The 23,280-nt window shown below is 41.9% G+C and overlaps 1 protein-coding gene across 2 annotated transcripts in view; it reads left to right on the forward strand.

Annotated features, from left to right (window-relative positions):
* DOCK1 (dedicator of cytokinesis 1) overlaps positions 1-23,280 on the forward strand; it is a 274,016-nt gene that overhangs the window by 132,498 nt on the left and 118,238 nt on the right. For both annotated transcript variants that reach the window (XM_085229833.1, XM_085229834.1), the window contains exon 28: positions 20,319-20,420. In XM_085229833.1, the coding sequence (XP_085085959.1) occupies positions 20,319-20,420 (102 nt within the window). The remainder of the gene's footprint in view (positions 1-20,318; positions 20,421-23,280) is intronic.

Raw genomic sequence — 23,280 nt, forward strand, 5'->3', positions numbered from 1 at the left:
CGCAGGCTGCCCCCGGCTGGCCGCGCTCCGCCCGCCCCGAGCGGCTCTCGGCACCGCTCAGCTGCGGCCGCCGGAGCGCTCGCTAGAGGCAGCCGCCGCCGCCGCGCTCTCGCCCGCTGCCCTCATCGGAGCCCGGCGCTGCGTTGCGGAGACGGGGCTCGGGGAGGGGGGCCGCTCAGGCAGGTGCCCGCGGCGGCGGCGGGGGAACTTGTTGAGCGGGACCGCGGTGCGCCCGGCCGGGCTGCGCGGGGCTGGGCGGCCGGAGGGAGGGATGGAGGGAGGGAGGAGCCGGGGGCCGGGCCGGCGGCGGGGAGCCACCTCGGAACGGGGAGGAGGGAGGGAGGCGGGGAGGAGGGAGCGGAGCGGTGGGCGGTGGGGACGGGGGTGCGCTCGGAAATCCGTAACTGGGGCCGGATTCGGCGGTGACGGATGGGGCTGGGAGCGGCGTGCGCTGCCTCCGTGGTTGGCCGGGTGCCCCGTGGTGGTTGCGCTCCTCGGCAGGGAGCGCCGGGGAGACGCGGGGCTGCCGCTGTGCCCGTGGGGCCTCGGGGGCTGGGAGGATGCGCGGGGGCTTCTGAGTGCTTTCATACGGCGGATAAAAGGGGTACGAGCTGAAGGTAATCGCGACAGGATTCTTAGAACTTCACTCCCGTCTCCTCCTCAAACCACACTATTGCTTTGCAGAGGCCTTAACAGAGACACGAGAAAACCGCCTTGAAAGGAAAGGGGTCAGGTGCACGAAGGCAGGCCTGCCCGTCAGCAGATGCCACAGCAGTCCCCCAGCCTGGGCAGCAGCACTCAGCCCTTTCCCTTCTGGAGCACCTCCATAGCACTGCTGTTCCCCAGGTGCTGCTTTTGTCTCCTTTTAGCACAGCGTGAACCTCAGAGCCCGATGAGGCGGTGCGGCCACGCAGTGCGATGCAGCAGAAGCACTGGCTCAAGTCCTGGACATCTTTTTAGAGTTAATTAACTGGAGCAGACCATTGCACCAGCAAGCGCACGCTGCTGCTGTAGCGCCGTATTTGTGCCAGCTCTGCTATCTCTGCACAGGGACAGAACCCAGCAGTGGGTGCAGAAATCCTTACGGCCCCATTTGTCATGTAAACATCAGTGTGGAGGTGGATTCACAGAAATCCTCGCCTGTTAAATCAAGATTTAACTGCTCAGGGCTGGAGCGGAGGGAGGTCTAACACACCACGCAGTCAGCAGAGGGCAGTTCTGCTGCTCTCCTTATCCTCTACCTGCCCCGGTGCTCCCTGGCCCTCCTCCCTCTGCGCCTCAGCTCTGCAAGTTTACAGCTCTGCAGCCACACCACAGGACTCAGAGCTCATAGCACGGCAAAGATTGCAGTTTGGGATCCCTCTGGGTTTCTCAAAAGAGATTTATCCTGAAGAGATAGGTGGGAAGAACTTCAGTGCCAGCTTGCTTGAAAGAGCAAGCAACACCGTGCTTTTTGGTTTTTATTTTCATCAGCACTGATACGCTTTATTCCAAGATCTCTGCAGGTTTCTTTACGCTGAAATACAATTGGTTTGACTGTAGCCAGTGTATAAGCTTGGGTAAAATTAAGTGGTGTGGTGAGCACCTTTTAAATACGTATGCTGTTTGGGCAGAAGGAATTGATCATCCCGAGCAGACACTGTCACTTTTTCACCGGCTGGGCACATGAGCAGTGCAGCCTGCATCCCATAGACCGGGACTGCTGGCTGAAAATGCTTTGGCTGTGTAACCTTAGCGGCTGGAAGGGGAAAGCCCTCTGACAGAGGCAGCAGTTAAAAGAGCATTATTATCTTCTCCACGATTTAGAGGCTGTTGTGCCAGGGCTGGTTGTTCTTGCACAGCGTTACACCTATGTCTCATTTATAAAGGTAGGCAACTGAATGACTTTTTTTTCTTCCTGGTAGATTTTGTGAGAATCAGGAGGGTCTTTCCAGCTGCAGTTCATATTCCTGTTTGCTTTGTGTGTGTATACTGCTTGCACTATTGGTGTGAAGCATTGCTACGTTGTACACGGGTTCCAATTAATCATGCTTTGTGAAAAACGACGTGATTCCCTGATTATCATGCTTCGCGTCACTGTAGGTGTGTATGGAAGTAAATATGCTGGCGAAATAGAGATGCTTCATCATCCCATTTGCCAATTTTTCAGCCTTTAAAAGATGCTGAGTGAGACCGTGCTATAATGAAAGGTGTCAAAATTATTCTTGAAGAGGCACAGGGAGTTCTGACTTCAAACTGTAAAGGCACAAAGGGAAAAAAGACGATTTATTACTATTCTTTAAAGTACAAATTCATTTTGTTTTAATGGAGTGTCCAATCTTCACATATTGCCTTTTTCTTCGGGCACTTGGCAGGAAGGAGTGAGTGCTTCCCAGGGCCCTGACGTGTGGCTGTGCTGGTGGAAACCCTGCATTGGACCAGGCTGTGTCTAGGAGCAGTAGGGCACGAATTTGGTGGTACCTCTGCTCAGATAGAGAACCACTGCAGGAAAGGGTCCTCCCTGCAGACACCCGAGGTCAGGCTGGATGGAGATCTGAGCACTTGATTGAGCTGTGATTGTCCCTGTTCATTGCAGGGGTTGGACCAGAAGCCTTTAAAGATTTCAGCACATGCCCTTTTGGCTGCCAGCAGTTGGAGCAGAGGCTCCGTGCGCTCATTCCAGCTGCACAGGTTTTGGCTGGTGAGAAGCAGGAGAGCTGCTCACTGTGAGCACTTTGAGCAGGTGCTTTGTATGATCATGCTCTGCTAGAACATGCAGGACCTGCAGTGCAGTGCTAAGATGTGATTTTCTGAAACAGTCCATGTAGTTCTTGTCAGTCCTTGAGAAAACGAGCTCGAACCCAGCTCAGGGAGAAGTGAGAGGGGCCAGCCTCAGTTATCTGCCAGGTGTTTCAGCTGCCACCAGCATGAAAAAGGTGATCATCCACACCAAAGTCATTTTTAAAGCCAGTGTTCGGACTTCCCCTAGAATAAATGTGCATCATATGCTGAGTTCCAGATCCTGGAAGAAGTTCAGAGTCCTGTCAGAAGGGGAAAAGACAAAAATAATCCAGTGCCAAATGCACAAGTGTGTGACAGGAGAGCAGCTGCTGGCACAGACTGAGACTGCCACAGCCTGCTCCTTTCCTGAAGGACCTCCTTCTGCGTTTCTCCTCCCAGTCATCCCATTTCACGTGGGACATTGTAGTGCTGGCTGTTGCTGAGGGTATCAGCCACGTGCTCTGGGTTCTGTCCCTGTAGAGCTGCAGTGCTGCCCATGATGGAGGGGATTCAGCCCACCAGTGGGATAGTTGGCACTTCCTGGGGGTGTGGGTTTCAGTTGGTTTGGTTTTGTTGGTTTGGATTTGTAGGATTTTTTTGGAAAATCTTGAGTTTCTGTCTGCCTCTTGTAAATTAAGTAACTTTCATTAGAGGGTGCTAATTGCTGTGCTATTCCAAAATGCGTCAGCCAGCTTACCAAGAGTACATCATCATTTGGGATTAGTTAATTTATCACAGGACCTTTCGGCCTTCTTTTTAGTTGAAAGATGAGTGAGTTTTGTTTGATTTGAGACAGGTAGGCACGAACAATATTTTGCCTTTTGGGGCCAACGCTGTCATTCCATCCTTGCGAAAGCACGTGTGTTCATATCACCGAGGCTTCATTCGTGTGAAGGAGGTTGTTACTTCCATGCCTGTGTATGAGAGCTGTGATGTTTTCTATTCTGAACCTGTTATTTATTTATTTACTTGAAGCTGCCAGGGGAAGAAAAATGGAGGAGCATTAAATATGCTGCTCTCCTCCAGCTGAGGAGAACGCACACTTGGCTGGAATTTCAAGCAGGTCCTCATGCAGTCCCATCCTGAGAGGTGCTCTTTGCATTGAGGAAGAATATGGCTGTGATGACAAAGAAATAAGGTTTCTCAGAGCCTCCTAGTTTGGCAAAATTTGAGATATTTAATTGGGTGTCTTACTCTGGGATAACTTGTATTCCACGAGCTTGGACAATTCAATCTGAGACAGTGCTTATGTCGGTTCTTTATCTATGAAGCACAAGTAATTGCACATCTGTTAACTTAGAGGAACATTTTGAAGATAAAGGGGATTTAAGATTATAGTACCCATAATACCTGTGTGCAGCTGAAATATTAAATAGCTGATGAAGTGAACTGCTGTTTATGGGTGTTGTGCTAGAAGAAGAAAAGTGCTGAGTAACATCGTTAGCTATGATGATAATTTCTGTACTTCCTTGGTATAAATATGAGCAGGATTTGGACACCTCTTAATTTCCCTTTGCACAAATCACTGGGAGAAAAGCACAGCAGATTTTAGCATCTACAGCTCAGATTTCGAGTTCATGTTGCAAGCTGTCTCATTAGGAATCCAAATTGCCGTGGATGTTAGCTTATCCTTCACATGAAGAAGGAGGACCTCAATTTGTTGAGGTGGAAGAATTTTTTTTCACTGTGTTTGTAGTTCAGGAAAGTTCCTGTCCAGTGTGTAGATGTTTGGGGAAATGAGAGTAAACTGATAATTGGAAATCACAGAATCACAGAATGGTTTGGGCTGCAAGGGACCTCAGGGATCATCCATTCCAACCCCCTGCTGTAGGCAGGGTCACCTCCCACTAAACCAGGTTGCTCAAACATACCCCTAACTAAGCAGAATTCCCTAAATAAAGCTTGGCAGAAAATACCATGAAGGAAGTTTTGAACTTTGTTCTTTCACTACCATTAATCTTATGCTCTTGTGCTGAGATTACAACAAAGGGTACACGATACAATCTGCTGTGCATCACTTGCATTCATTAGCTCTGCCTCTGTTAGCTCACGAGAATGCAGATGCAAAATTCCACTTTTACAGCAGAAGAGGTCCAACAGTGGCAGTTACTGGTTGTTTCCAAAGTCACGCCTCCACCGTGACCCTGACAACACAGAGGACCCACTTCCAAACTCCTGAGATTATCAGATAGTCTCCTGTGGTATGTACGAGTTGTTGAACCACTACCTAATAAAGATGCACTCCATAGATGCAGAATTCTGCACCGAGTGAGTTATCATGCAGCCTGTATGGTTGGGAAATAAATGAGGGTCTGGGAGACCATGATGTATGATGCCCTAAATGGCTACATTTTGTTCATATTTGAAAGGCAGTTTAGCTCGTCGTCATTACTGATGATTTGTGCCTTTATAGGCCTTCCTTTTGCATTTCAGAAATCCTCTGTGCCCATCTGAATAATGAATCACCATCTTTGATTTGCTCAGTAAGAACAAATGCGAAATTATATTCTTATTAAGATGTCTTCAGAAACCGAAAGTGTGGGTGACATTTTCTAAAGGAGTTTCATGCCAAGTTTGCTAATATTTTGTTTTGTCTTGTTTATTTTATTATCTTTTCACATCGCGGGGATCTATCTCCAACTGCTTTATGGCAAAGGGAGAAATACTGCCCTGTTTAAAAAGAAAAAATATGAAAAAAAATGCTATCATACTTTTGATTGCTTTCAAACAAATGGCTTCAGATTTAAGCACCTAATGAAATCTGGAATGAGCTTGAATTCCATCTTAGAATTCAAGTTACTGACAAAAGGAAGGCAAATGTAACAAATAATGGGAATACTTTCATCTGCTTCATATTTGCTCTTTGGTGGAGCAATATATTATTTATACAACATTGATTTCATTAGAAGGCGGATTTGATGTAACTTTTCTGTCAAACTGGAGACCCATTAAATGTTATAAGGTACCGTAAAATCTCAAGCCCTCAGTAAGGCTTTCTTGATTCAAATTCGGAATAGTTCAATATTTCAATGAAGCATAAAAATACACGCTTTTGCGTGCTTTTACATATTCCTTTAGCATTAGAAGCCCAGATAGAACCTCGGTGTTAATGCATGGTGCTTAACAGAGAAAACAGGCTGAAATAAAACGGATGGGAAATGAAAATCATACAAAATTATGCGAGGGAAGTAAAAGTGAGCAGTGCAAACAGTCTGAAGTAAATTGGGTGCTCCATTTCTGTAGGTTTCATGAGTCTAAAACAAAACTGCGTGTTTTGACTGCATTGTACAGAAATGAACTCTGTAATACTGCCTCCGAAATCCATATGTGGGCACCAAAGTCTCAGTAATTTTGATGCGTGGCAGAGGAGTAATGCCAGTGCTTGGAAGCAGATGGGAAGAAGCAGGTTGTGGTATCACAGGCACCCCACGCCTTGAAGTACATACGTGCAGTTAAAAGCTTCTCTGCTCTTATTTAATGAGGAGAACGTTGAAAAAAGGAAGAGAAAACTCAGGTCTAATGCTGTGAATTTTGATGGCCACCATGAAGTTAAGAAAGAGCATGACTCAAATGGCAGAAAAGAAAATGTTGTAGCCCACCTGGTGCTCTGGGAATGCATAACTTCTGCAGGGTCTTTGACCCTTATAGTGCAGAACAAGGTAAAGGTAAAGAACAGAGAGCTATTCAGGATGTGTTTAAACATTTCTTTCTTCATCTGCTATATATTTCTTAAAAACAGTAGTTTAAGTGTTCTTGTGATATCTAGGCATGCAAGCTGCCATAGGAGCACGCGGTGTTTCAGGAGCAGAAAACATTTTCAGTCCAAAAACTTCTGGAAACTTCACTTTAGTAATGCAGTATCTAATAGGAGCACATCACATTTGAGGACTTAAAAGAATTGAAGAACTTTGAGGTGTTCAAGGCCAGGTTGGATGGGGCCCCGGGCAGCCTGGTCTGCTATTAGATATGGAGGTTGGCGGCCCTGCCTGCAGCTGGAGGGTTGCAGCTTGATGATCCTTGAGGTCCCTTCCAACCCAAACCATTCTATGATTGTATGGTTATCTGATCATGAATATGGGAAGCTCACTAATGATGCTAAATGAGCGTATGGTTGGCAGCAGGGGCAAAGTGAAGTCCCAGTGTTAGTCCCAGTGGTGTGGCTCCTCAAATACAGCATAATAAAAGTGGCTCTGTCCTTCATGAAAAATGATCTCTGGGATACTACATTAAAAACCATTGAAAGTAGCACCACATTTTGATTTCCTTAAATTTTTAATCAAGTTCAGCACTTTAAATATTGATACTTAGCAACAGCTAAGGAGCGTGATAAGCACGTGCTTTAAATTGGGGAGGTGTCAGTCAGTGCTGAGCTCTGTGCCTCCCGGTGATGTGGCTGGGTTGGTGGGGCAGGAGAAGCCCAGCCATGGGCTCAGCTGGTGATTGCAGGACAACACACAGAGATTTGTACTTTCGGAATTGTTCTCCTGGAGATTTAGCTGTGCTGTGTTCCCATAGCCATCTGGAGTGCTTCGGTTTGGAGCCTCTGAGGTTCTGTGTGCCTGAGGAGCTCGGTGTTTGCATTTCAGCAAAAACAGCTGAAACGGGGAGAGGAATCAATTACTGATAGGGGGAATCCTCCTGCAGAGCTGCAGCATGAGAAGCACAGGTTTCGTTGAAGCAGAGTGCTGGTGAGGCTCAGCAGCAGGCTGGGCAGATTCTGAGATGCCGCTGGGCTGCAGCCAACAACTACAGGATTTTTCACTTTTTTCCAGAGAACTCCAACAGGAGAGAACGTCAATGTTAACCGAAGGGTAATTACTCCGCGTTTCTTCTCTTTATACAACTCGGTAGAGACAAGGTCACTTAAAATCTGAAGGTCTCAGTTGAAATGTTCTCCTACATCTGAGAAAGCTCCTTTTCAATAAGCCTGTGTGTCGAGGGGAGCAGCAGGTTTTGCATTGTGCAGAGGGCCTGGCCCTGCCTTGCAGAGTGCTGCTGGGGGCTGGAGCAGAGGTGAGGCTGAGTCCCCTCATCACTTGCTCAGGAAGTCCTTAGTGTTTCTGCCTCTGAAAAAGCTGAAAATAGAGAAACAGATTTTGTGCTTACTGTGATTTTTATAAAACTGGCAATGTGTTTTTTTGTTTTTTGTAAAATATGTTGCAGCTTTTAATATTCACGTCTGGTTTGGGTTGGAAGGAACCTTATACACCATCTAGTTCCAGCCCCATCACCATCAGCAGAATAGTTTCAGTTGTATTATAAAAGTTATACAAAAAGACACTTTAAGGTGGGTTTAAAAGCTGTATCTCCATATTACAGCATCTCCCTACAGCATCTCCCCACACTTCCTTTCTTTTGCACCCTCATTGCCACTGCTGCTACTTTCTCACATCTTCATGACTTGTTTCCTATTAGCTTCAACAGCTGTCTCCGTCCAGGTTCTAGGGCTGCCAACCTTGTGGTTTGTGTGCCTCAGGTTGTTTGAATCCCTCCTCTGCCCTTGTGATCCCTCCTTAGGATCTGTTCTTCCATCGGTTCCTCTTGTACTCTCTGTTGTGTCTCCCTGGAGTTTTGGGGCCGCAGTCATTTGCCAAAGTCATTGTTCCTTCTCTGTGAGATGACGTTGAATCTTTGATTCATGATGAACGTCACTGGAGCTTTATTTGTGAGCTGAGTTCGTACTGGGGAGGCTGAGCTAATGAGGTTTGTTTTGATGAGTATTTTTGTTACTTCACACCAATTAGAAGGTGACAGATAAGCTCTGTAGCAGTTGATTACCTGGGGAAGGTCCTGGGGGCTGAGAGGGATGCTGAGCAGGTGGCAGTGCTGTCCTATGAGGGACAGGGTGACAGTCCCAGCCTGTGCTGTCCTTGATTATAGAGTTTTAATTAAACAGAGTTGAACTTAAAAATTTGTTTAAGAAGAAATGAAAACCTCTTAAATTCTGAGTGTTGCTAGCAAAAATAACAAAGTGAAGATTCCTGGCTAGAGATCCACCAGGTACTGGGAAAAGCAAAAAGCTTTTGCCTGTTAATTTTTTTTTCAATTAGTAGGGAGCAAAAAACGTTTTAATAATTCACAGGGATGTGGTGAGTATTTTCCTTTTATTTATGTGTATTTATCACTTGGTTCGAATTGTAAGCATATCAATTTTTTCCTCCTGGCTAATGACTCTGGGTATTGTTTGTGCTTTCTGTGTGCAGAAATTGTCCATATACACTATGGTCTATATATGGTCCCTATAGGAATAGGCATAATCAGGTTTACTTCCTTAGCCCTGAAAGACATTTTGTCTAACTCTACTTTTCCTAAGACATTTTTAAAGCTATTCAAAATATATGTCCTTAAATTTACCACCTCAATATATAATGAGTCGTATTCAGCTGTTCCAGTTAAAGTTTTTTGGTGATTTCAAGACTTGCTTTTGCCAAATTGGAAGAGTGGGTGTGAATGTTGTAGGCTGTGCCATAAATCAGGATCAGTTTGCTTTTCTGCTATGGTTTCAAATATTCTGCCCCAAAAAGGGAGGAGTTCTATTGCCTGTATTATAGTTCGATTGCCTGTATTATGAAGAAGTTGCTTATGGTGATACACCAGATAGAGTAGTGTGTTGAGTGGAACGTAAAATCAGTGTTTTCTTAACCTTAGCTTCCTGTAACTATTTGTGGATAATTAGGATAAAATGGAGTTCAGATACAGGAGTGAACATCTCGCCTCAGTGCGGCCTTCCTCCCCTCCCACAGTCCCACGGTCCGGCTGTGTTCAGGGCTGTTCCTTACAAAGAGATGAGCTAATCTGCTTTATAATATTATTGTTATGCAAACTCTTGCATGATACAAGCTTTCTTAAGTAATCCTGTGTTCAGTAGGACTGCAGTTGGCAAGCTTCTGATTTGAGAAGGGAGTTTTCAATAGATAAGCCTGTTTTGACATGTGCACGCTGAGTGGGACAATTTAGTCAATCCTGTTTGCAATTTACTTCTGTGGAGTTATTTTCTAAAAATGTGAAGAAGAAATAAACCTGTGCTTCCTCCAACTAGTAAAGGCTACTCAGTATTTTGCACAGATCTGAGCATATAAAGGCAGAAGAGTATGATTTGTGTCTAACTCTTTATGCATCTCATGAGATTTCTATGGTAATATGAAGTGACTTTTTAACATTCAGTGCAGAGAAAAATGTTCCAAACTAAAGCTAATTTTTGCCTTTGAATGGACTTGGGGACCTGACAGCTGTATACACGCACATGAGCTGAATGCATCCTCAGACTTTTAATATATTTTCTGTCTCAGTAGAGAAACTCTTCCATTTAGAACCTCTTGCTCTTTACTTTAAATGACGTTTTCTGTTGTCTCCATTTTGGTAGCTTTTGTACGCCTTAAAGAGCTACAAAAGTCTTTAGACTTTCCACTTAAATGTTTACAAACTCAGTGTTTTCATCCACATGCTTGTGTTGTTGTTTTTCCCAATTTGTTGAACAGCTGAACCATCTTAGCCTTAGTACAAGTGCATCAGTGCTGACTTCTGGATTTTCTTGCATGGGTTTAATGGCCAAATTTGTTAGCATTGATCTCAGACACAGCTGTTCATCTGGAGCAGCCATGCAGATGAGTGGAGAGAGGTGAGAATCAGACCCACAGCTTTCTGTAGTGCTGTGTGAGTGTGTATGAGAAGAAAAATGGAGCTGGACTTGGACACGAGTCTAACAATAAATCTGCAGCCTATCTTTGGCCTGGCTGCCATCTCGTGGGTGCCTGAACAGCACAGTGTGTCAGAGCTCAGTGAAATGAGTAGTGCCACTTTGCGTTGTTCATTATAAAAATGTACCAATGTAGCCACGTAACAGCCTTAAGATGAAATATTATGCGCATGTGATGTATGTTTATAATGGAAATTTTAATTAAAAGACTGAATATTCACCGAAGATGACAAGAGAGGAAGCATTTCTAAACTTGTTCCACGTATCCTTTACTTAGCACTGCAGGGCCCGATGCTGCCTTGGAGCTGGCAGAGCCCGTCCTTCAGCAACACCTCACCCTAGGTGGTGAAAAGAGGTTTTTAAAAGCACAGAACAGCCACCTGTGTGAGCAGGTGTCAGTGCACACTCGTATTGGGCTGTTTGTGATGGCAGTTGGGCCAAATGCTGTGTGCCAGAGGTGTGTGTGTGTGTGTGTGTGTGTGTGTGTGTGTGGACAGGCCTGGGCCGCGTCCCTGTGCCTCCTGCACACAGAGCTGCCTTGGAATCGGTTTTAAATCGCCGATTTTAATCTCGTTTTGGATTTAATTGTAATTGCATTTTCAGAGAGAGATTAATTCTCGTTTAGGTGTGGATAAGTGATTAAAAAAGACTTAAGTTGCTGTTGTTAACCGCGTGCATAGGCTGTATGTGTATTAAAGCAATTACATAGTTGAATATACATCTAATCCTATTCCGAGTGTTTAAGTGTTACCGTGTTAGAAAATGATAAATCACTTCTTTGCTGTGAGGGGATTTAGTTTTTTCCCTCGTGATTTCTGCCAAGATGGTGTTGGAAGGAGAATGAAATTCAATTATAAATGGAAATTCATTTTGGTGGTGGAAATCTAGCATTTAAAAATGCATTGTTATTATTGAAGATACTGAGTGTGTTTTGGATATCGCAAGGAAAATTATCAAAACTCGTTTTATACCTGAGTTGTTCTGAGTTATTCAGTACAGAAGCATTCCCATTAAGTTACCACTCTCAAATAAATGGAATAAAGTGAATGGAAAATAAATATAAAACTGTGTGCCTGCAAAAGCAACTCTTGTGGCCATAAGCTGGTTTAATTACTTCAGAAAGATGTCTGCAGTGGGCTGTCCACTTACTTGCTTCAGTTCTTTCATTTGGCTTTCTTGGGGGGAAAAAAAAAAAGCTTTTAAAGTTTTGATTCTTCCAACTGATTGCTTCTTCACGTTGTCATACTCTTATTTTAAAAAGTACTTAGAGTACAGGAAATGTATTTCAATTTTACACTGTTGTAATTCACCCCTTTTATTCACGTGTTAGCGCTGCTCCCACTTACTGTTTGTTTTTATCCCGAGATTGTCAAGAAGACCAGTAAAGCAGAAATCACTTTCCATTACCCCCTTTGCCCAGAATTGAGCAAGTGCTGTTTTCAGAATAATGCTTGCTGCACGCTGCCCTGTTTTCTGCACTGCTTTCTGCTCCAGAAACACAGCGTGGCTCCTTTGGCCCTGGAAGGACATGGGTGCCTGCAAACCTGGCAGCAGGGCAGGTCTGTAGAGGATTGCTCAGCTCAGGCTTTGTGACCCCGCACACCCTTGGTTGTGCTCCACCAGCAGTTTAGTGTTTCCTCCTGTGCTATTGAATGTAGTGATTGGCTCCAACTCAGAAAAAACACCCAGTCTGTCCTTCACCAAGCTGATATCGTCCTGTCAGCCTGCTGGTGTTGGATTTCTGCTGCATTCAGGTACCTTCCTGCAGTAGGAAATGTGCAGGGACTGTTTATCTGTAATGTCCTGTTGGGGATGCAGTCCAAACAGTAATGAAAAAGGACTTAAATGAATTTAGTTTTTCACTATGTAGATGCTCATCTGATTTTTCTTAGGCTGCATATTTTTGATTGATTTTGTATTCTTTTATTGATGTGTCTCTTAGCTTTGAAGATCTCCTTGATACTGTACGTTGTTTAGCAGTAGGTGGCCTGACATAATCCCATTGGGTATTCTGCATTACTCTGGGTTTAGTAAGAAATAACACATCTAATAATGTTATGTGGAAGAATTGTATAATTCTTGGATGCAAAGCTGCATGTCAACTTTTTCAGGTGCTGCACATGAATCCTTCCCTGCTTTAAATCAAGTCCCCATTGAACTGCTGTTGTTTCTTGGATTCCTGCCTTTAATTAAATGCAAAGTGCTACATAGTTCTGTGCTATTTGATAGTGTATTCTTATTAAATATAGATATGTTGGCTTCTGTAAATACCTGTAGACAGCCTCCAGCACTGCCTGTAGCAAAATACTGAAATCTGAACTTCTTGTTTTCATTGTCTGATAGGAATTACTACTGAATTTTTCTGTGCTGCTGCTCAAAAACTTGGCATATGTTTTTACAAAATAGAGCAAAGTGAAGAAATTAGAGATGAAGTAAGATTGCCTGCATAAGAGACAGCCTACAGGTTGTATGACAAAGAGAAAACTGTCCAGTAGAAAATTGCTAGGGAAAAAGAAAGAAAACAAAAGAACTCCCAACGAAATATCTGTCCCAATGTGTCTGGGGCTCACAGTGGGCAGCAGAGCTGTGCTCACAGCACAGCTCACGACCCCAAGTAAATCGTTTCTGCTCTCTGTGCTTTTGCTTTTGCGACTCCGTAATGGAAATAATGCTTTTTTCTCCCTCCCTTGGTGAATCATACTCTAGCTTCTGATTGATAGTTGCAAGGAATACGAGCAGTAACCAGGCTCCTCCAGTGCCTTTCTTTGCATCTGTCCTGTAGAGGTGCAGTCTGATTTGGGAGCCAGACTATAGGTGAAGAAATAGGTAATAACAGGAGACTCCTGTTGGCAGGGAAGAGCAGTTTCACTTCTGTGAAATCCCATTTATACTACTAGATATTCATCTTTTGAGTGCCTCTTGTCTGTCAACGTATGTAATGAAGGTCTAGCTTAAAATGCAGACACTTCTGAAATTGTATTTTCCTAATTACTTGTACAAAATCACAGGCCATTATGGTAAATATTGCAGAAAGTTAAAATCAGAAAACTGTGATCAAGGGCCAGACTGCTTCAGCAATGCTATCTTTGCCTGTTCAGTCAGTTTCCCTACTCTTGGGGAACAGGGAATGAGGACATGGACTATAATCATATTTTAATTTTCAGACCGTACAAATCACAGAATCGTAGAATCCCCAAAGTTGGACAAGGCCATTAAGATCATCCGTTTCAACCATCCGCCTACCACCAATATTTCCCCACTAAACTCTGTCCCTCTGTACAACATCTACATGCAAAGAGAGCCCTGTCTTTTCTTAAACATTGATGAGACTTGCTGTAGTTTCTATCTTCAAGGACTGTATCGCCCTTCGCCGAACCAAAACATGAGTCCCCATCAAATTTCCTCACTGTACAACCTCCTCTCATATCCTCTGCCTGTTCTGTCCTGACAGTGTTGTAGCACAGTGTGATGGTTTATGTGGTTATGAACCAAAGGCAGAAATTAGTTCAAAAATTCAAAAAGCTTCCCCCGAGACCCTTTCTTCAAGTTCCTTTTTAACCTAAGGATATCTAATCTGCATGTTTCTATCAATTAAATTTTGATTGCATATTTTTCTGATCTTTCTTTCAAGCTTTTTGAGTCCCTCAATAAACCAGCTGTTAAATATTTTATATCACAACAGTCAAATGAGAAGCACCAAAAATAGAATAACTTGGCTTAGAAATGGCTGTTTCTTTTAGTCTGTTCATCAAGCAGGATTGCCTGTCTTCATTTACAAGCTAATAGGGAATCTTCCCATATTATTCCCTTGATTGTAGCCATAGGGCTTTCTTGCCGTGGCGTGATTTCCTTGCACACAGACAATATCCATTGTACTGTAGGCTGTCACAGTTACTGGAATGGCTGCAGCGTAATCATTCTTACCATGGGATGCTGGTTTATCTTAAATGTTTTCATCCTTTTATTTGCAAAACACAACTTCTTTATCTAGCCTGCATCAGCCTGGTTGTAGTTTATTTACATGGCTTCCAATGTTGCTCACATTGGATAACTAAAATTGTTGCTGAGGGCTTTGGCTAACGTTATGACTTAGATGTGTTTGGTCAAAGGTAGAATTTTGTTCTGTAGGATCCACGAACTTTGAGTGCAAGAATAATCTGGTAATTTCTTATCTTTTTTTTTTTTTTCTTTCTGATTGCATAGTCCCATCCCACTGGCATCCTCTCCAACCAGCGATCTTAAGGTTAAATCAGTTTCCAAACAATAATACGAAGCAAGTAAGACATAATCTTGCATTGAGAAATCTAAAATAAACAAGAGGGAAGGCTTTCCCTGGTGTGAGAAGGGTATCCATTGCATCTCTGAGGCCTTCCTCAGAGGTTGCTCCTTTATGGAAGCAGTTCCTAAAATAGAGGGGGATGCACAGACAGATCAGGTCTGTGTTGCTTTGCAGCTCCGTCCTGCTTCCACCCAAGTGGGATGGAAGGCATTGTGCAACAGCACTGGCTACATTAAAAAAGTAATTCTAAATCCTATGATGGTTCTGTTTAGATTTTATAGACTGTGCTAAATGCTATGTCTGCAGAATTCCATAAAAATTGATTTTTTTGTGTCTTTTCCTTTTTTTTTTTTTTTTTTTTTTTTTTTTGCTTCTTGAATATTAACCTTGCCCATAAATACTGTTCTTTTATGTGTTTTCACTAGCATTAATAGAAGCATAAGATAAGACTCCTCAAATGGATCTGTGGGCAGTTCTGTAGATTTTCAGTGAAATCATTTGTAATGTAGCGTGGGGAAAGGCAATTGCAGTTAGAAAACCAAAAATAAGTGGGCTGACCTTCAGAAATCTTAAGCACTGTGATTTCAATTGAAGGGCAAACTATTTAACACTGAGACTCTTTAGAGTTTTTTAAAATGAAGCGTTTTTGGGCTGAAATGGACTTCTTTGAAAAAGGGCCTTAGAAAAATGATAAATGGTGCTGCTAGAACATCTCATTAATTTTTTTGCTTGCCTTTTACAAAAGTTAGCACAAAGCACTTTCAGACGAGAGAATGTTTTGTATATATTCTCATTGTGCGTGGCACCAAGGTTCTAATAAATAATCCTTTTGCAAAATGAATTCCAGCCAAGCTAACGTGATCTCGTTTGGGTTTTGATCTGTACGATGATCCTTTTTGCTTCTCTAGGCGAAGAGGTTTCTCTGCATTCAGAGATTATTTTTTCCTCCATTCTTCTCCATTATGCATGGGTTTTCCTTTCCTTTAAATGGAGCAGTAATTGGGATGATTTTGTTCATCCAGAATTGATTTTAAAGTAGGATCAGAGCCTCAGCATCCACCCAGGGCAGGTGCCTGGGGGCTCAGTTCTCCTTGCTGTCACTGTCTTGGATGGTAGATTTGGAGAGTTTGGGACCTGAGCTTTCTTCGGAAGCAAAACGCTGCAAAGAACCAGCCTTCCCAGGTAGGGTGCCTTCCCAAATAAGTACATAATTAAGATACTTTAATAGAGGTAGCTTTTTACTATGCAAAAGATTCCTCTGTTACATTTGTTTTGCATCCACAAAGTCCATTTCTTTATTAATTTCATGAGTGTTGGCCCACTAAAAACATATATTGGGATGTGCTTGCTTACTGCTTTGGTTGCTTTGCCAGACAGGAGTTGCACTGCAGAGCTCCTGCAGGCACACAAGTGGAGCCTTGGAGGAAAAAAAATAAAATGGAACCTGGTAAGAATAGATGTGTATCTTCATAGTCCTGAAGTGGTGGCAGTTTTATTTATGGCTTAACCACTTGTTTGTTTTTAATTTGGTCATAGAACCGTAGAATGGCCTGGCTTGAAAAGGACCACAATGATCATCTAGTTTCAACCCCCCAGCTGTGTGCAGGGTTGCCAACCAGCAGACCAGGCTGCCCAGAGCCACATCCAGCCTGGGTTGTAACAAAGAAATAATAATGAAACATCTCTTAACAAGTTTTGATTTTTCTCACTGTGCATAAGGAGCTTTATGTTTCCAGCTCATATTTCCCAGGAAGAAAAGGGACTAGGCTATTTAAAATGAGATGTTTTACCCCTGCAGAAAAAAAGCATTACATGTGCTGTGTGTAGTGCAGGAAGTATCTGAATTTTTTCAGTGTTGTTATTACTTGCGAGGATTATTTTATATTAAAATTTCCCTTTCAACAGATATTAAAGAGCCATTTGAATGTTTGTACTTTATTGTAAAAATAATATAAGAAAATAACTACTTTTTTAGTATCTGTGAGCATCTTCAAATTTTCACTTAGAAGTGTATTTTCTGGTATTAGAAGTAAGTTTATGTTTTGGAATGACATCATCTTATGTACACTTTGTTGTCTGAATAATAATGCATTCTTTCTGAAGAAGAATCAGCATTTTTGGTTTGTTTCTCCCTTCTGTTCTTCCTGGATAATTCATTTCCAGTGTTTGTATCTAACAAACTAAGGAAGGATGTGAAAGGGTCTTCAGTCTGAGTTTGACACTATTTCAGTGAATAAATAGCTAATAATCACGCGGGGCAATGGCAAGCCCTGTGTTGCCCTTGCAGTACTTGCTGTATTAATGTAGGTTTGCAATTACTCCTAAAGTTAAAATTGAAATTGATTTTTTGGGGAGAATTAGTTTTTCGGGTTTCTGTCTTTGCATTGCTTGGAGTGCTGTGCAGCAGAAGATGGCAATGGTCTTTGGATCCATGCGAAAATTAAAAATCAACTGAAGATTAAAATTTAAAACCTTGTTAGATATTGCTAAATAGTTAATGGGCAGCATTAAAAAAAAACACAACACAAATATTGCCTATAAATAATTACAAATTTTATTAGTGTTGTAATTAAGAGCATGCTGGCTGCACGTGATGCCTCAAAGCGGCACGAGTCGTATACTTTTCTGATAATGAGCATGTTTTCCTATCCAGCAAGCCATTCGTCCCATTGTAGCAGGTAGGGATCCAAGAGAGAAGTGTTGTGTGAGTGGGCAGTGCGTGTGGGTCATAGAATCACCAAGGTTGGAAAAGATCTGCAAGACCATCCCATCCAGCCATTTACCTACCACCATATTTCCCACTAAACCACGTCCCTCAGTACAACGCCTACGTGTTCCTTGAACACCTCTAGGGTTGGTGACTCCACCACTCCCTGGGCACCCATTCCAGTGCCTCACCATTCTTCCAGAGAATATTTTCTTCCTGATACCCAACCTGAACCCCCCTTGGCGCAACATGAGGCCATTCCTTCTCATCCTGTTGCCAGTTTATGGGAGAAGAGGCCAAACCTACCTTGCCAAAACTTCCTTTCGGGTAGTTGTAGAGAGTGATAAGGTCAACCCTGAGCCTCTTAGTCTCCAGACTGAGCGATCCCAGTTCCCTCAGCTGTTATTCATAAGAGTTGTGCTCCAGAGAAGGGAACATTTCCATACTAAAGAAGGGAAGTTTTGTGTTAGCAAGGTAGTAACAAGAAGAGGAGAAAGCTACATTGTTTTATGCATGGAAATCAGAAATAACAACGATTAAATTGCCAAGGACCTCGAGGCGTTCTGGTAGGAATCACTTCTGACATGACAACATATAACAAGTTTCTGTGGTTGATTTTGTATTTGGTTTGTTATTTTCTTTTTTTAATCATCATTTTAACGTGTTATAGAATTCCCTCACCTTCATGTTTCCTTTGTAACGCCAACCTTGCTTATTTTTCTGTGTTTATTCTTTCTGCTGCAAACATTCCAGGTGATCAGCACACTCTCCTGTTTCCATTTTCACACTCACAGTAAATGCAGGGTGTTGATCGACCACACATCAAATTTTCAGGTGTCCTTTGCAATTCTCACCATTCAGGAATGATGGTGAAAGCTGTCTCTGGCTGCTGCTGTGTCTGAAAATAGATGTTAAAATGTGGATGGAAGTTCTATGGTTGCTCTGCTTCCATTTTATTCTTATGCAAGGCTACCATGGTAATTTTCTTGGGTACAAAATTGGTCTTTTTGGCTGTTACGGATGCGTATGTTACATTACACATCAAAAGGGTAGAGAAGCACAAAAATATGATCAAAGGTGCTAGATGGCCATGCAAAGTACAAAAAAGCAGAGATTAGATGTTTGCTGGTGGTTTACATGAAAAGGATTGCATTTGCAAATGTGTGGAAGAAGTGCACATATATGTATTTGCCAAGCAATGGACTTTACAGATTCACTGGGTGAATGAGCACCCATAAAAAGGTATAGGTAGCAAACCCAGGCTGCCTTTAGTTCTGCTGAGCACTTAGGGACCATCTCCAGAACCTGGTGGGGAGCCATGGGCTGAGTTGCAGCTGGGCTGAAGGCTTCAGAAGTCAATTTTAAAAAACAATTGTGAATCAGTGGAACCTCACTTTGACTGATGACCTTATTAAGGGAAGGAGGCCTTAATGTTGGCAGCTGAACATCTCCTCGCAGGCATAAGCTCTTTCACAGTGTCTGTTACGTAGTGTGCTGGTTATACAGTGCCTTGACAATTAATGTTTTTCTTTTGAGGTGATCCAGTCTGATTTACATTTCATGGTAGTAAACATTATCTTTTATACATCCACTGCTTCTATTTCTGCTGTAGTGTTACATAAAGTTCTTTTGATGTCATAGAACAATAGCTCCGGTGGCTCTTTACTTTCAGATTTATCCATTTGCATGTGCCTAAAGAACTCTCATCAGAGATGGTTACATAGTGTAGAAAAATAATGTTCTCACATGGGCAAAATCAGTTACGTAGGAGTTCAGCCATAAACTGGAGGACATAGGAGGAAAGCATATTGAAGGAGTGCTCATCTGGTGGAGTTCAGGCCATTGGAGAGTAAATAAGAGGGCTCATAATGCACACAGGTAACCTAATGCCATTTTGTATTTGATCTCAATTACTTGGGCTGATGTAGCAATAAATATTCTAAATTGAAAATAATAAAGATCTTAAAAATAAACAATAAAAAGTCCGTGCTGTGCTTAGAAAGAATCAAAATGTACTGCGCGTTCTGTCCCACTATGCAGACACAGAATAACCTTGAATAGGGCACAGAAAGGTGAATTTACAGTCCCAGCGAACCGTATAGACCATTATTTATTTTCTGAACAGTTCTCTTGATTTTTTTTCCCAACGATGTTTTTCTTCATTAAAGATCAGAAAAAGTGTGGATGCTATTACCATAACCAGTCAGCGTGTTTTTAGCAGATAGCTGCAGGAGGAGTATGAACCAGCAGAAATGTCACTTATGGGGTTGGAGTTTCCAGTAGCAAGAGAAGTGGTTTTTCATAAAAAAAAATATATGCTTTTGAGGCCTGATATGGTATTTTTATGTGCCAGGGAAAAAAAGATTAAACTTTCGTCTTCACTTCTTACGTTTTCCATGGCTTGAGAGAGGGAGGTTTGGCATTGCAGTCCCATTTCTGTGGAAGTTAGTGGTTTTAGGATTCTTTTTGTTAAGCATCACAGTATCTCAGAATGCCACTCAATAAATTAAAACTTGGGGTTAGGCTGTGATTCTCAATATAATGATTTTGAGAGATTTCTTCCTTGAGCATAGTATTGACTTCTCAAATGCAAATACTGATATCGTGTGATATTTTTGGCAGTAGTTATTACCTTCCAAAGCCTTTAATGCCTGAGCAGTTTTTGTAAGAAGAATACGTTGCAAAATCTTCAGTGGAGATGGTAATAAAGCCATGAAACTGGACAGAGAAATATTTCACAGGTTTTGTTGGTTTTCTTGCCAGGTTTTTGCATATCCAGTCATGAATTTAAATGATGGAATTCTGTCGGCTGTGTTCTGATGGCAAGTAATGTATTGCTCTATCTGCAATAATTGCTTATATTTTTGTTTCCATAGGGAAGTTTCGTTGCCTGCATGACTGCCATTCTAAGGCAAATGGAGGACTATCACTATGCTCATTTGATCAAGACCTTTGGCAAGATGAGGTCAGATGTTGTGGTAAGTGTAATGTCCTTCATCTATCCACAGTTAGTTTGTTTTTGTTGTGGCTTCTTTTTTTTTCTTGTTACTGTTTTTTAAATGTAGTTATGAGACAAAATGTTTCAAGTTACAAATGTAATACAAAATAATTAATAAAGCATGATGTTTTTGGAATTTGCAAAGGACCAAATTAACCTTCCTGCCGTATGCAGGAATGCAGCTCATCTCTGGAGCTGTTTAATATTTTCAAAGCAAGCTCTGGGACTTGGATTTAAGGTAATTAAAAGAAAGTATTAGGAAATAGTAATTCCAAGTCGTTACTAAAAATCTGTTTTGTTTAAGGAGAGGGAAGGAAAAAAAGCTTGAGGAAAGGAACTTCCATCATTAAATCTCCCAGATGTCCCAATTTTGTTCATTTGTTTAAATAGCTTTTACTTGCAGACCTGCTGGCTTTAAAATTTATACAAAGCATTTTAACCTTAAAGATGCCCTTAGTTGTTAAATAAGCAATAATAATTGAAATTCGTCTTCTCAGAGCCGTTCGGTAGCCTAGCTAATCCTACAACACAACTTAATTAGAGCATAATAGAAGAGAGTTTATAGCTAAGGAGAAAACTCTCTAATGACCTGAAACTATCATTGCCATATGGCAAGTGCATGCTGCAAAGTAGCTACCAAACTTGTTGGCTGAGATCCATCAATTAGCAGATGACCTGAAGTCTGATCAGCAGCGTTACGTGGCCCACTCTGCTGTTAGGGATTCTGTCAGGCATTTTAGGCAGCTTTCATCTGTGCTTTAATCTTCGCAGGGACCCTTAGTTAGATTTTCTTCTTCCTTCTGTACCCAGTGGAACAAAAACTGTTGTCTTAGGTTTTGTTCGCTTTATTTCCGCTTCTGTTCTGCGAGGTTTGAGCTCTTTGCCCTTTGCCAGTTTTCAGCTAAGATGCTAGAGCCCCTGTTACTCAACATATTTGCAACTGATCTGGAAGAGTGAAGTACAATGCTGATGATTCAGGACAGTGAAGGCAAAGTCCACTGCAGAGATCTGCAGAAGGACATCATGACATTAAATGGTTGCTTCACAGTCAGTCAGCTCTGAGTTCTTGGAGCCCTTCCTTTGATAAGGTGTTTTTTCCCCACTTGGTTTTCCACTAATACTGAGACATTCTCTAGCTAGATGCAGCTAGCTCAGGTAGGTAGTGGCTTTAGCCTGTAGAAGGGGCTAAAAAAGGGCAGAACACTCCTGGTTAACCACAGCAAATGTTTTTATAGTTTTAAGCTAGTTCAAAGCGCGTAGCTCTGGAAAAGACAAACTGATTACAGAGTTTTATCTGGAAAAAGGTAAAAGCAATTTGCTCTTGCAGCTCTTAATGACAAAATGAAGAGAGGAAAGAAAATTGTTTAGAGAATCTGTGATTACTCTAACTAATATATTTAAAAGTCACTTTTTTGGTGTCTTCTATTCTTTCATCCTGACTCTCTGTATATTCATCCTGTTCTGCATCTTCTTGGGTTTTGTTGCTGGAGTTATATCATATTTTATTTTCTATCAGCATGTGCACTGTTTGGCTGCTTGTTTTCCATTGCTGTGCCACCTGACTGGCTCGTAGGAGCAGATGTCCTAATCCAAGCTTCGTTGCTGTAATACTTTTATATCTTTACTTAAAAATATACCCATTAAATGTTTAAATAACATCGTTGATTAATTGGTGTGTATGTTAGTGGCAACTAAGGTACGTAGTAAGCTGAGAAACCACTGAATCATTAGTATGCTCGTGGTAAGTAATAGTGTTGTAAATTTCCTTTATAAGTAATAGGAATAAAAGTGTGGAGCAGTACTATTATGGCAGTACATAGTGATTGCAGTGACAATAATTTATTCATTGAGGTTTCCTTTTATTTTGTTTTTAACACATTAAAAACGTGATTCAGTCATCATTTGGGACAAAAGGATGAAGATACAACCCAATTTCTCTGTTCAAAGAAAAAGTTAGGTAGCCTTTCAGTGAGGAGCAAATAGGAAGTTACTGTTCTCGTAGGTAGTTCTTCATCTGTGAGATTTCAGTGTTAATTGGAACCCGAGTTCAGAATAGTACATACCACCTCCCCCAGGAGCATTGCCTCCTGTTTGTCTTGCTCTTCAGAGTTTAGATCCAAAGTGATTTTGTTTGAATCCGAAGTCCTCTTACATATAATAATAACTAAGTTAGAATTAAATGAAGAATGTAAGGGAGGCTGTGTTTGCTTCAATCACCCTTTCTTCAGCATGTGCTCAATCTCAGCTAGAAGTTACAGGCTTGGTTCTGGAACTGCTAGATGAAGCTTTATGACCTGTGTTAGATATTATAATGGTCTTTCTTGACCTTAAAATGTTGGAAGGATGAGGTGGAATTTTATAAAACTAAGTCTTATCTCTCCCAGCAGAATATATTGTTTAGTTCAATTTTAGAAAATGTTCAGATTAAGGTATCTCTTTCTAAAAGGAGTTTGTTATTGTCAAACCTACTATCATCCTGAGATGAAACCTCATCCAAGATCACCGAGGTTATTTGTGGAGCTAGCTGACTTATCTTCTTTTTTACTTGGTGAACCTCATATTCAGTTGTTTGAGGTACATTTGATAGTAGTTGACAAAGAAAATACATGCTAATGCTTTGCTGTGTGGAATATCTTAGAAGTGTTCCTCCTAAAGGCATTCAAGACAATGTCCTGAAATGTTTAGATGTTGTACTGAGGGACGTGGTTTAGTGGGAAATATTGGTGATAGGTAGATGGTTGGACTGGATGATCTTAGAGATCTTTTCCAACCTTGATGACTCTCTGATTCTCTATGAGTATATCAAATTGTTTATATAATGTTTAAGGCCACCATTTTCT

Source organism: Meleagris gallopavo, chromosome 8, assembly GCF_905368555.1.
Source record: "Meleagris gallopavo chromosome 8, MGAL_WU_HG_1.1, whole genome shotgun sequence".
Taxonomy (NCBI): domain Eukaryota; kingdom Metazoa; phylum Chordata; class Aves; order Galliformes; family Phasianidae; genus Meleagris; species Meleagris gallopavo.